Source organism: Mastacembelus armatus, chromosome 8 (genome assembly GCF_900324485.2).
Source record: "Mastacembelus armatus chromosome 8, fMasArm1.2, whole genome shotgun sequence".
Taxonomy (NCBI): domain Eukaryota; kingdom Metazoa; phylum Chordata; class Actinopteri; order Synbranchiformes; family Mastacembelidae; genus Mastacembelus; species Mastacembelus armatus.
In genome coordinates this window covers 5,771,466-5,786,383 of record NC_046640.1, presented here as the reverse complement: position 1 = coordinate 5,786,383, position 14,918 = coordinate 5,771,466, and the positions used below count along the sequence as shown (strand labels likewise).

Below are 14,918 nucleotides of genomic sequence, written 5' to 3'. Positions count from 1 at the left end.
GCCTGATTGACTTTTTGCTAAGACCTGTGAACAAGCCATTACAATAATCTAACCTACTGAAGATAAATGCATGAACAAGTTTTTCTGCATCCTGTTTCGACAGAAAACCTTTTATTCTAGCAATGTTTTTCAGGTGGTAATAGGAAGATTTAGTGATGGAAAATATGTGGTTGTTAAAATTCAGGTCTGAGTCAGTGATTACACCAAGGTTTCTGGCTTGATTTGTAGCTTTCAGTGACATGGAGTCAAGGTGAGCAATGACCTTTGACCTTTCATTTTTGGGGCCAAAAACTATCACTTCTGTCTTGTCTGTATTGAGCTGGAGAAAATTCTGGCACATCCATTCTTTGACTTGAAGTATTAAACAAAAACATAAATCCCTGTATATGTGTGCTGTGTAGAAAACATACTGCCAAAGCGAAACTAGTATTAAAATAAAAATGTTACACTAGATATTAGTATTAATAATAGATGTGTGTCTGTGTCAGAGTCGTGTTCCAGGTACTGTCATCCCTCTGTGTGCAGCTCAGTGTGAGAGGATGTTCAACACAACACGCACTCCAGGAGCTGAAACGGGTACAGCGCATACACACACATACACTTGAAATTCAGCTGTAAAGCAGAAACCAAATAGGTAACAAACACTTATGGTGGACTCACACCATAAAAGTCCTTTGGTTCATGTGCTTTGGTCCAGACCAAATGCAGACTTTATTTTTTTGGTTTGGTTCAGTGTGCTTTCAGATTACACTTTTTGCAAGTGAACCATACATTGTAAGCAAAATCACAGATGTGATGATTGTTGCAGTCACTGGACAGAGATATGGGCAGGGCAAAGCAATGATGCGGATGTAAAGGAAAACATGGAGGTTTTGCGTGTTGCACGTCTTGTTGGCATATTTATGTTCTTGCAGCTGAAAATGTGTGAAAGCCATTTTGAGCATCAGTAACAGCTCATTTGACACTTGGTGTGTGAGGGATTCTGCAGCTGATTATATTGCACTGCAGCTACAGCAACCTGTAGGCTTTGTGGAGCTGAGCCTGATCGAGGACGGTTCATTCATACCATAAATGAACCAAACCAGAATCTGTTTCAAAATGGTCCGATCACACCTCTTCAAATGGGTCTTGTTTGGTCTGGACCAGAGTTCGTAACCAGACCAAACAAAGCAGATGTGAGTACACCCTTAAATAGCGTCAACCTTTAATTAATTTCTAAAAGTTGTAGCGAACCAAAGGCAGGATAATATGGTCACATTCCTGATTGAGGCAGGAGTGATATCCTCTGACAATTTATGACTATGAAACTCTCTGTGAACCACTAAGATAAACAGCCGGGGATGGTACAAGTACTGCAATGTCAAGACTCCCCTTTTGACAAAGAGCAGGCCAACGGCCCTCACAAAAAGAACCCCTCTTAACAAAAAGACTCCCCCTGCTCACCTCCTGCCATAAATACCTTAACCCTCTGGGGTCTGAGGGGGTTTTTGGGGCCTGGACAAATTTTGACATGTCCTGACATTTGTGCTTTTTTCAGTGTTTTTTAAACATATTAATGTCTAAAGTCTAATAACAGTGTAATCAGCACAAAATTGGCTACAATAATATGTGAGCAGCAAGTTTATACAGTATTGTGTTTTTGAAGTGTTTATGCATGGTTAGTGAAAAACTAAAATTTTTTACTCCCTGAAATAAGACCATAAAACACAAACAGAACATTGGTTCACAAGACTTTGGAGACCAGCATGTTGTAGGCTAAAGTGTTTACTTCAGAGTGCTGTGAATGTCATCTTGTTCACACATTCACAGTAAACAATACACTGATTTAAATTTTCTAAGACACTTTTTGTCCAGAAAGGCCATATGCAAGAGGGTGTGTCTGAGGATGAATAGTCATGTGATTTACCTGAGAACACAAAAGATGCACTGAACGACCAGACAAAGACGCGCATAATGAGCCTTTCAGTCGATGTAGATGGGACGGATTAGTGCAGCACAATACAACACAATGAGGAGCCAAACGATCCTCATTTGAGTTAAAATCAGTGTTTTTATTCTGAGGACAAGCTAAACTATTTGTCTCTGTGTGGAATATAAGAAGCGCTACTTCACGTGCTCTATCATCCAAACGCGCCGAAAAAGTGAGTAAATTCAACGATGAAGTTTGATGTTTTATGTCATTTCTCGGGGGCGTGCACATATTTACCTGGTTCACCTGAGATTATTTACATGTGAACAGTGGACAGTGTACAAGGCGGGACCGCATTACCTGTAATGAGGTGAGACAGGAAAAAACGGACTTCTCCTTACGTTCATACGGATTAAATCAAAAGTGGTGATTTGTTTTTGACTTGAATTGTTTCACTAAAAAGAAAACATTTCAAGCTTTCTAGCCATATAATTCTTATTTTTATGAGGCAAGTATTCGCTGAGATTCTGGTTGTTTTATTTACGCGTCTGTGAAGAGAAATGGCAGAGACAGAAAAGTCCGAGAGCGCACCCTGTCGGCTTTCTTTATTTAAAAAAAGCACAATGTTTTGTTGTTATTATGATGGTATACCACTAAAACTAGACCCTTTACAGATTTGAATGATATGCTTCTTTTATCTGTACGATCAGAATTGACGGAGTAATTTAAGTTTGTTTCGGCCTTATCAGGAAAAGATGCGTCAAAACGCGCCGGCGCGTGCGTCGACCCCAGAGGGTTAAGACTATTCACTTTTCAGGCGAAACCTGAAACCTATACAATGACTTATGAACTTGTCCTTATATCCTGTTCTTGTTATATTTGTGCTTTGGTTGATAAACATGTCAAGACTACAGTGTAATATAGAAGCTGTGCTATTGTTTTTGTGTTATTGCCCCATTTATGTTTTTACTGAACTATTCTGACTGACTCTGATTAGTTACCAAGTTTGTCATGTATTTAAATTGCTGGGTGGAAAAAGAAATTATATTCCCATCTTAGGAAACAGTCTTAACCCTCAGGGGTCGATGCATTTTGTGGCATTTCTTTCTGATAATGCCGAAACAAACTTAAATTACTCCATCAATTTTGATCGCACAGAAAAAAGCAACATATCATTCGAATTGAGGGTCTAGTTTTAGTTGTATACTCTCATAATAACCAAACACGGTGCTTTTGTAAAATAAAGAAAGCAGACGGTGCGCTCTGTCTTCTCTGTCTGTCATCTCTCTTCACAGACACGTAAATAAAACAACCAGAATCTCAGTGAATACTTGTCTTATAAAAATAAGAAATATATGAATATATGTATGAAATGTTTTCTTTTAAATGAAACAAAACAAGTTGAAAACAAATCATCACTTTTTATTTAATCTGTATGAGTGTAAGGAGAAGTATGTTTTCTCCTGTCTCACTTCATTACAGCTAATTTGATCCCGCCTCACACTGAGCGCACTGTTCATATGGAAGTAATCTGAGGTGAACCAGGTAATTCTGTACACGCCCCCGAGAAACGACGTCAAGCTTCATCATAGAATTTACTCACTTTTTATGCACGTTTAGATGATGGCATGTTATGCGGGTGAAGAAGCGCTTCTTGTATTCCACACTGTTACGCCCCAGCCTAGGGGTTGCCGGAGCGTAACACAATTGTGGAGTTTTCCTCCAAACCTCTTCCACTCTCAACAAACATGAACTAGACGAACTACAATTAACAAGAATATTTATTCTGTCAAAATACAGAATACAATACAGAATGTACAAAACAAACAAAACGCTAATTTAGCCCTATTCAAACAAAAACGCTCCGTGAGCCCTACGATATCAAACAAACGAAAATCAATAACAGAAACGCTACAATAGCCCTACGATCTTAAACAAAAGAAACAACACAAAATCACAGGTCGCTAGCCTGGAAACTCCTAAAACAAACAGGAGAAAACAAAACACAAACGTAGCCTAAATCTCTAAGTATTTCTAATCTAAATAACGAAAATCCTATCAATACTAAACCTACAAAATCGAAACAAAAATCTAATCACTAACTAACTAATTGCGAAAACGAAGTCTTTATCAAATAGCTGGGAATGGCAAAGGTGGGAGAATAGCTCTCTCGAACAGCAGTCCGTGGGCTTCTTATAGTCCTTCCGGGAAGTGTTGGACTAATCCCGGAAGTCCAATCCACGGCTTCCTACGTCCATGCCCACTTCATCCTCCGTCACACCCACACACATACACACACACGTAATGGGGAGGGCCAATAACCCACAACACACACACACACACACACACACACATAATGACCCTAGGGTCATAACAACACAGAGACAAATAGTTTCGTTTGTCCTCAGAGTAAAAACACTGATTTTAACTCAAATGAATGTTTGTTCCACATTGTGACGAATGTTTGTTCCATATTGTTTTGTATTGTGCTGCACTAATCCCCTCTCAGCCACATTGACTGAAAGGGGTGCTGTCTTTGCCTGTCGTTGAATGCGTCTTTTGTCTTCTCGGGTAAATCACATGACTATTCATGATGACACACACTCCTGCATATGCCCTTTCTAAACAAAGGGTGTCTTAGAAAATTTAAATCATTGTATTGTTTTACTGTTTTCTGTGAATGAGTGAACAAGATGACTTTCACATCATTTTGAAGCAAACACTTTACACTCCAACATCCAGTTCTTAAAACTCTTGTGAACCAATGTTCTGTTTGTGTTTTATGGTCTTATTTCAGTGACAAAAAAATTATAGTTTTTCCCTAACCATGCATACACACTGTTTTCTCAAAAACACAATCATGTATAAACTTGCTGCTCACATGTTATTGTAGCCCAGTTTTGTGCTGATTACAGTGTTATCAGACTTTAGACATTAATATGTTTAAAAGACACTGAAAAAAGCACAAATGTCAGGACATGTCAAAACTTGTCCAGGCCCCAAAACCCCCTCAGACCTAGAGGATTAAGATGTTTTATGATATTCATAAACTTGACATAATAAACCTTCATGTTCAATACATGTATATATTTAAATTCGCTACAAAATGATAATCCGCCTTACGTCTGCAGATGTGCTGCAACACTGGCAGGACAGTGAGTTTGTGGCAGTGTACCACAACGGGCGCTATTTCCGCCTGTGGGTGTACTGCGCAGGCCGGCTACTGTCTCCCAGGGAGATCGAATACCAGATCCAGAGGATCCTAGATGACTCTTCACCACCACAACCTGGGGAAGAAAAACTGGGAGCTCTAACTGCTGGAGACAGGTGTGTAGGAGCAATAGGGTGGTGATATCTTGTGTTTAGGTATTATGGCAATTTTAAGAATATTCTGGATCTATTTGTACACTGCCACTTTTCAGGAATATAGATTGAGCATGGTTTAAAGGTCAGTTTAAAAGAAACTTTTACATTGGCCAGTGGCAGATCTAGAAAATTTCACAAAGGGTTGCAGAGTGGTGGCAGGAGGATGATGGCAGTATGTGGGACTTTGTGAATATATCATTACGTATTTAGTAAAATGTCTTTGCATTACTCCCTACGTGTAGCCATATATCTGATTGAGTTTGTCCTCATTTTCATCCCTCACAGTTGTTTCTTCTTTCCTCATTTCCTCATTCCTGCATCACTCAACTGAGCCACTTTTTAAAACAGAATTTTCTTTCAAAATAAGTCTTTTGGCTAAAATCGTACAAAACATGAAGGCCTGCTGGGTTTAGAAGTACTCACAAGAATAAAAAAACTGCAAGTACTGTACCCAGTATGGGACCCAGTGTCTTTCATAGTAATTATTCTTAAACAAAATATTTCCTCCTCAGAGTTTTTGGGGTGAGCCCAGAAAACATGTCTGAGGAGACCCTCACCTGATTTATATTGTGTCACTTGTTCAGTCAGGTCTTGAATGTGTAGTCTACTAGCAGTACTGACATCTTTTGATACTGTGACCAACACTAGACGAGCTAAATATACAGTTGAAATTTGAATTTGACCTAATTTAACCGTCATGTACTGTTTGGGATGTTCTCATCCACCAAGGGTCATTTTTCACTCTTAAAATCCTGGAATTTTCTTTTAACATTTAATAGTTTTGATTAGAACTAAAGTTGATTAACAGATTTATGAAAAAAAAGGGTGGGAAAAAGATTTACCTGATATATTTTTACAGCAGTTTATTTTAGTGGATGTTTTCATCACAAACATAATGAAAGGGTAGTATTTTCAAACCGTGAACAAGGGATAACCCACACTTTTATCAGTGTTTTTCAGTCTAATCTGGGTCATAAGAAGCTTGTAACCAATGTTATCAATGCCATATATATATATATATATATATATATATATATATATATATATATATATATACACATAAATAAAATGTTTTGGTTTTGGTTAGTGGTGATAGGATTTGTACTATAGACACAAGTTGCAGTGTGTTTCTCTGATCACTGGATGGCGCCAGAGTACAGAGTAATACTGTTAATTGAATTATGCCCAAGCTCAATTAACTCTTAACACTTTAAGAGGTGCATAAGCTCACAAATAATGTACCCAAAATACATGTTGCTCTTCAGTGATTTTGGTCACATTGATGAGCACATGGGTAACATGGATTTTGGGCCTGCTCCCTTTTGAAAGGTTAAAATAGATTTTGTTTGTACGAAACATGGTACTTATGTACGTCTTGTTTTGTTTTGCCTTGTTTTGGAAGACATTAAAAAAGAGATTTTTGGAGTGTATCACTGCCCTTTCAGTTTCTGATTGGCTAAACACACCAGATCCAGGTGGGCAGTCACCAGTGGGTAGGGTAGGGATACCTGAAAAACTAGCAGGACATTAGATCTCAAGGACCGGGTTTGGTGAAGAATGAATAGAATCATCAGACCCATTGCAGTCCATTGTCTCTGTTGCTTGCACTTGTGTTCACATCTACATTATGCCAATTATCTGTAATTCCTACCATCTCGGTAAATATGATCATATTACACTACAGAACATTACATTAATGGGGCCATTAATGTAATCTCACTGTCTGCAGTTGCATTATTAATGTATCCTGTTTGTAAGTCATTGTGGTCATGTCACTGAAAGCAGAGTAAGAATTACTGGCACAGTCTGAAGAGGTAAGACCTGAAGCAACACAGGCAGTATAAAGAACAACTTTATTGTTAAACCAACACCTTTTGCTTATGGCCTTCATCATGGTCAGCATAAAACACAAAAGGAACATTTAAAAAGCTCAGTTTGCATAAGGTAGGTGGAGATAGACTGGAGAAGGGCCTCAGATTAAGGTAAGATGAACCTTTATTTGTCCCACAGTGGGGAAATTCCAAAAGTTACATAAAATATAAAATAGAAGAAAGAAATAGCAGCAATATTTAAAAAAGTATATACAATAAGAATATATAAAATAAAGTAATAAAAGAATATAAGTATATAAGTGTTTTCTGAACATATTGCACTCTGGTCTATTGAATATTTTTACAGTTTTGGTCTAATAGAGATGTGGGGAGTTATGTCTGCTGGGAGCAGTGCTGGTTGTATAGGAAGGAAGGACTTTCGGTGGTGCTTCGTCACACATTTGGGAGGGTGCAGTCTGTCACTGACAGGGTTGCCAAGCGCTACCAGTCTCATGCATAGGGTAGGAGTCATTCTCCAGCAGTGATGTTAGCCTGTCTAACATCCTCCTGTCTCCCGCCACCTGCACTGGGTCTAGGGGACTTCCCTCATGATCAGTTTGTCCACTCCCTTTCTGTCCTCAGTCAAGGTGCTGCTGCCCCAGCAGACCATTACATATGGCTGATGGCACCACAGTGTCAAAAAAGGTCTTCAATAGAGTCCCCTGTACTGAAACCTGCAGTATACAGGGTGAAGAGGAACGATGCCAAAACTGTTCCGTGTAGGGCCCCTATACTGCAGGCTACCATGTTAAGACACACAGTTCCATGCCCTGACATACTGTAGCCAGTTGATGAGGTTATTAAAAATCTAGTCTGATAGATGGAAGTCCACTCCCATGTGCTCCAGCTAGTCCCTCAGAAGCCTTGGCTGTCGGGTGTTGAAGGCACTGAAGAAATCAAAGAACATGATCCTCACAGTGCCATCTGGACCTGCAGCTTTCCTTGCTTTGCTCTTGCTGAGTTAATTTCTCACCTGGTCTGGTGTCAGAGACAGCCTGGGGCAGGAAGACAGTGTACTGGATCGCGTGGGTGGGGGGATTGAGCTGTAGGTAGCTCAATGTAGCGGTAGGACTGCTAGGTGGTGGCAATGAGCTCAGAGTCCTGCAGATGAGGGTAGATGTGGGGGAGACAGTCCGCTGGCAGTGTGAAAGAGGCGGACTGCATGGGCAGGGGCAGGATGATTTAAGTCTATTGAAAAACAAATTGACATCATTCACATTGATTTCTCGTCCTCCACACCTGGAAATTGGACTTTATGTATCTTGAGGAGGAACTGGGAGCACATTTTTGACACTCGACCATAACATCATTAGTAAAATGTTAGATTTTACTACAGAGAGCATCATTCGATAGGGTAAATGGACTGTCAAATCATGTTACCCCTGTAATACTGTATTAACTAAATGACCTCTGTAATTAGATTTTCTACAGGGAGCATAATTCGATAGGATAAAATGGACTGTCAAATTATGCTTCTGTACAAATTTCACTTCATATTTAACTGTAAGAATTTGGGCATTTGATAGGTTTTGATAAAATATTCACTACTTAATAAAACCTGTCTAATGGTCTTTGAAAATTATTTATAGGAAATATGTCAATCAATAGCAGACCAGCTTTGGACACAAAAGAAAACAATTTTGAAGACAGTCTGAATCTGGCAGAACAGTATATTTATTTTATTTTTTTTACATTTTTTTTAAAAATATATGGTGCACTACTGTCTTTGTGAAGGTCCACACCACTACTAAATATTCTCCATTTCTTCTGATGTATGGGAGGGAGGCAGTTTTCCCCTCAGATGTTCCTGTTGACACGCCTGTTTGTTTGTTTCTGGAGTCCTTTAAAAACTGCATTCAAAATGTGCCCAATATCACAACTGGAGCATCACAACCGGAACCCGGAGTTGTGCTGTGCTGTAGTTGTTTTTGTAGTGTCCATTGCTTCCTTCTATTTTTCCCAAAATGTACCATAAGCTGTCTCCACGGGAAGAAGTATGGTGGACAGCTAAAAAGAAAACACAGTAATAGGAACTTGATTACATGCAAAAGCATTAATACCTGAATACTTTCCGCCCAAAGAAATAACCAAAATGAAAATGTGCTTAATTTTAGCCAAGTGTATATACAGGTGGCTGGTGAAGCAATTGAACTCATCTTAACACAAGCTCTCATAAGCAGTTTTTAAAAAGCAAGGTAGCATGGGTTTATAGGCGTGGAAAAGCCGACCCAGATATTGATTCAAATCGCAAAGTAGCACTCAATAGGTAGTGTGACTCGACAGGACACCACCGGCAGCGAGCACTGGAGAGAGCCAGCTGCAGGTACATAGGAAACAGCATGGAAGACTGGATAGCTGGCATGGAAGACTGGGGAGCCGGCGTTGGAGACTGGTGAGCCAACGACAGGGACTGGAAAGCTAGCAGAAGAGACTGGAGAGCTGGCATGGAAGACTGGGTAGCCAGCTGGGCTAGGCAACACTGCCTAGCCTCGTGGAGGGGAAGCCACAGGTTCTGGAACTTCTCCAGCAGGGTGTGGAGAAGAGGGAGGCTAATTGATCTGTCTTCACCTTAGCTGTGTAGCACCGAGGGTGCAGGAGCACCCGCTCCAACTGGGAACACAAATCGATAGTCATCAGAGGCTCAGAGGAGGTCATGGAAGACGCGGAGGACCCCAGAGATAAACTCCTCCTTGAGCATCCTGACATCCCTGTCTGCTGGGCCACTCATGGCTCGAGCATTCTGTTATGTATCTTGAGGAGAAATTGATACAGGGCCCAGGTGCAGAAAACTCAGTCCTTTATTTTCAAACAGGAACAAACCTAGGAAGGTTTTCATTTCACTCTTATGCATTATAGTTAAAACCTTTCCAATCCACTGTTTAAATCTAGAGTCAGGCCTCCCTGGTTTAAATTTGTCACTGAAATCCTTTATACCGTCGGAGATCTTATATTCCCCTATACCTGCTTGGATAATTTGTTGCTGACATTTCAATGTCCTTCCATCTTGCTAAATAATTTGCACTGCACCAGCAAACAACTGGGCACAGTTGTGCTGCGTGAAAGTATTCCTTCAGATTTGGAAGTGACAACTAGGGATGGAGCAGTGCTCTGGATAAAATTGAACCATACGGTTCATCATCCACGGTTCAATATGCACTTATGAACTGGGGGTTTTCGGTTTTACAATTTAATTGTGCCTTATTATGGATTTGCCTCCCGGGTGACCAAGCTCCTCACCCTGTCTCTAAGGGAGCGCCCAGGCACCCTGTGGAGGAAACTCATTTCGGCTGCTTGTACCCGTGATCTTGTCCTTTCGGTCATGACTCAGAGCTCATGACCATAGGTGAGGCAAGGAACGTAGATTGACCGGTAAATTGAGAGCTTCGCCTTTTGACTCAGCTCCTTCACCATAACAGAATGGTACATCATCTGCATTGCTGCTGCCACTGCTATCTGTCTGTCAATCTCCCGCTCCATTTTTCCTTTACTCGTGAACAAGATCCCGAGATACTTAAACTCCTCCACTTGAGGCAAGATCTCTCCTCTGACCCGGATAGTGCAAGCCATATTTTTCTGGTTGGACTTGGACTTGGAGGTGCTGATTCACATCCCAGCTGCTTCACACTCGGATGCAAGCCACCTCAGTGCATGCTGAAGGTCTGGCTCGACAAAGCCAACAGGACATTATCTGCAAAAAGCAGAGATGGAATCTTGTGGTCCCTGAACTGGACTCCCTCCGGCCCCTGGCTGCACCTAGAAATTCTGTCCATATAAATAATGAACAGAAGTGGCGACAGAGGGCAGCCCTGCCAGAGTCCGACATGCACTGGGATGCAAACCAAACTTCAACTCCGTTCATACAAACCGGATAACCCTTAACAGAGTGCCCCAGAGCCCATAATCCCAGAGCACCTCCCACAGGATGCCATGAGGGACATGGTCAAATGCCTTCTCCAAGTGCACAAAGTACATGTAGACTGGTTGGGCAAACTCCCATGAACCCATGAAGAGGGTATTGAGCTGGTCCAGCATTCCATGACCAGGACTAAAACCTAATTGTTCCTCCTGCATCCGAGGTTCTACTATTGGCCGAATTCTCCTCTCCAGTACCCTGGCATAGACTTTCTCAGGGAGCCTGAGGAGTGTGATCCCCCTGTGGTTGAAACACACCCTCCAGTCCCCCTTCTTGAAAGGAGGGGCCACCACCCTGGTCTGCCAGTCCAGAGGTACTGTCCCCCATCACCATGTGATGTTGCAGAGGCATGTCAGACAAGACAGTCCAACAATTCTGACATGGATTGTTCCCTACTGTAAGTGTAAAATATATGTTAATATGTTGGAAACAAGTTCACTAAAAAGGTGAAACAAAAAAATTGGCGATCATTTTATACCTCATGCTTTATAAGCAGTCAAAACTGAATGGGTATATTTGATCCAGGAGGACAAAAGGTGTGTCGTATTGTCTTCAAATTTACCCATTCCCCAAAACTTTGCCGGATGCAGCACTCTATGATAGCAAAATGTATTTTACACCAAAATAAAGCAAGTCATGCCCAGACAGCCAGCAATCCTACAGGCATTGTACAGTGTAAATGCGTTTTTTTTTTTTAATGGCCTTTTCCCATGTTGCACTTATTAGTGCAACATGACATTACTACTATACTACTATGAGTACTATTACTACTATGAGTACTAAAGAACTTTGGGATTCAATGAAATTTATAACAAAGGTGCATCCTAAAGAAAATCCGCTAAAGATAATGAATTGAACATCTTTTATTCTAGGTTTGAAACAGGATTTTCTAAAAGAGCAAAAAGCTGCATTGGATTTTAGAAGGTCCTGTTGCAGGTACCATACCTGCAACAGGACCTTCTAAAATAACCAGTGACCATAACATGGTGGAGAGACATTACTGTTTGGATTTGATTATATCATTCTTTGTGGCTGTGGCATGGGAAAAAGACGAATTTCCCCTTGTGAGACAATAAAGTTTAAATTGAATTTCATTGAACTGAGGTATGCCTGGTAATTGACAGATTACACAATGTTTGGTCTATTTATTAGAAGATAGACATAAAGTAAATGGGGCTAAACAGTCAGAATAGATATTGGCACTGATCCATCTACATGTGTTAATTACAGCCTGATCTCTGCAGACAGCTGGTAGGTATCATTTGCTTCCTGTCAGTAACAGTCTGAATAACACAGAATCCACATATTTTGCACTTCCATTGCCTCACATGTCATAGGCAGAGATAGTAATACCCAAGCCAGAGTGAGAGTTTAAAATCATTTGTTTCGCTATGTATTTCACTTGCAGAGATTTGTCATTTACTTACTTATTACTTACAAATTTTAGCAAAATACCAGTAAAAGACCATGCAAATCATTAAGCACCTTTCCATCCACCTCTTTGATAGGGGGTTTTGATATTAATGCAAAACGTCAATGTCACATAGGACTTTAACTACTCTGTGATGGAGAACAGGAGAGCATTTTATAAGTGAAACTGAAAGGTAAGGAGAAAAGAACAAAGTGTAATAAAGAGAAAATGAAAGAAGAAATTGAAAGAAATAGAGAAGGGGGAGAGACAATGAAAGGATGGTTAGGGAGGACGTTTTCCATCCCCTTTTTGTTTTTAACCTTCATTTTTAAATGTTTTTATTTATTTTTCCAATATTAATCAATGCACATAATATACTGTTGAAAGGATATGTATGTATGAAAAAATATACCTTGAATTAACGATTCATTGTATTTTATTAGCTTAAAAATATTGTTTGTTGATCTTTGTGACTTTAGTGATGATCAGATCACTCATTACTTTTTCTTGCAACTGTAGTGTTGTATCCAGCTCCTTGATTAAGAAATGCCAAATAGCTTCAACATTGCAGTTTCAGCTTCCATGATCTTCCTGAGCTCTTGAGAATCTCTTTTCACTTTTTTTTTTTTTTTTTTTTTTTTTTTTTGGACAATTTAAAAATGTCTTTCATCAGCTTTCATGTTTGATCACAACTGTATGTCCATTTGTTTGCAATCTATATGAACAGATCATTCATAATGACGAATGATCACGAAGCTCAGGTGTCTAACTGTTGTTATGTACCACCCTCTTAGGATTCCTTGGTCTCAGATGAGGAAGCAGTACTTTACCTCTGGTGTCAACAAAAGATCACTGGATGTCATTGAGAAGGCAGCCTTTTTTGTAACCTTGGATGATGAAGAGCAAGGCATGAGGGGAGAGGACCCAGTGAAAAACTTAGACTGCTATGCGAAGTCCCTGCTTCATGGGAAATGCTATGACAGGTGAGAAGAAAAGGAAGTAAGCCAGATTATTTGAATTTGTCATCCACCAGAATTGCAAAACAATATAGAATGCTTACATTGCTCAGTAAACAATATATAAAATTCGTATACTGAAAGGAAATAAAACAAAATTAATGAATTCAATTCAGAACCAGAATCAACTTTGATTGATATCGGTTGATAAGTATGTTGTGCATAGTCACTCTGAGTGTGCTTTATAGTAAACAAGAAAATGAATTTAAATAGAAAAACAAGGTAAATATACAAATAAATATAAATGTATTATTTAGAGGAAGAGCTTCCAGTTAAATGTTGTTATATTTACAAGTATTTACACATTTAATTTAATTGTTAATTTGTTGCACTGTTGTATATAGATGTAGTGGTTGTATGCTGTCCTCTGTTGTACAGACAACATGGATTAACTAATCAAACATTTTGTAATGAACATGTGGCGTTGCCTAATGGCATTGCTACAAAATATTCTCTTATTAATTTTCCTTGATTTGATTAATTTTACTTTCCCTGTGTTATGAAGTGGTGGTGTGAAGGCTGATGGAGAGGCGTAGGACCCAAATGCAGGACACAAACAGTTCTTTATTTTACCTGGACTCACCAGGGCTCAGGCACACACAAAGTTCCTCTGTTCTAAAACAAAACACCACTCGGCGCAGACAGGCAAAAACTCGCCGCTCGGCATACAAAACAAATCTCCTTCAGTAACAAACGAACAGACGTTAACATTACCTACGTTAACTAGCTAATGCTCCGACAAGGAACAAAAGACACAAAGAGGTTTATATATAGACTTGAAACAAAGGATTAATTAGACACAGGTGAAAACTATGAACTAATCGAGAAATAAAGCTACCTATAACACATAGGCATGGCACAGAAAACTAAAACACCAAAATAAAAGTCCAAACCAGAACTGTCACGGTGTGGTGTTGGTGGGATGGTGAAGGAGGAGAGGAGAGGACCCAAGTGCAGGACACCAAGAGGCTTTATTAGCCTGGACTCACCAGGCACAGGCAAAAAAATCACTAATACCACTCGGCGTTCGGGACACAAAAACAAAGACACTGGAGACAGGGCGAAAAGCTCTCCTCGGGCAAACCTGACACATGTACGTTAATGCTCCAGCCGAGAACAAAGAAACACAGGGGGTATAAATACAGTCAAAACCAAGACGAATGACAAACAGGTGAAAGTAATGAACTAATGAGACACAAAGCGACCTATAACTAACCTAAGTAACACAATAAACCAGACCACCAAAATAAGAGACCAACAGGAAACAAATCTCATACCATAACAGTACCCCCCGCCCCTCAAGGGCCGGCTCCCAGACGGCCCAGAAAGTCTGAAACCCAAAAGCTAGTGTGCGCGGGAGGGAGCAGAGTCCAAGTCCTGGGATCCTCTTTAAGGACCCCCACAAGACGACATGAGCCACCATCATGGCTCT

The 14,918-nt window shown here is 40.1% G+C and overlaps 1 protein-coding gene across 1 annotated transcript in view; it reads left to right on the top strand.

Annotated features, from left to right (window-relative positions):
* The window catches only part of cpt1a2b (carnitine palmitoyltransferase 1A2b), a 59,025-nt gene that overhangs the window by 15,680 nt on the left and 28,427 nt on the right, over positions 1-14,918 (top strand). Inside the window, exons 9-11 of the mRNA XM_026325931.1 lie at positions 489-576; positions 5,041-5,236; positions 13,265-13,453. Of these exons, the coding sequence (XP_026181716.1) occupies positions 489-576; positions 5,041-5,236; positions 13,265-13,453 (473 nt within the window). The remainder of the gene's footprint in view (positions 1-488; positions 577-5,040; positions 5,237-13,264; positions 13,454-14,918) is intronic.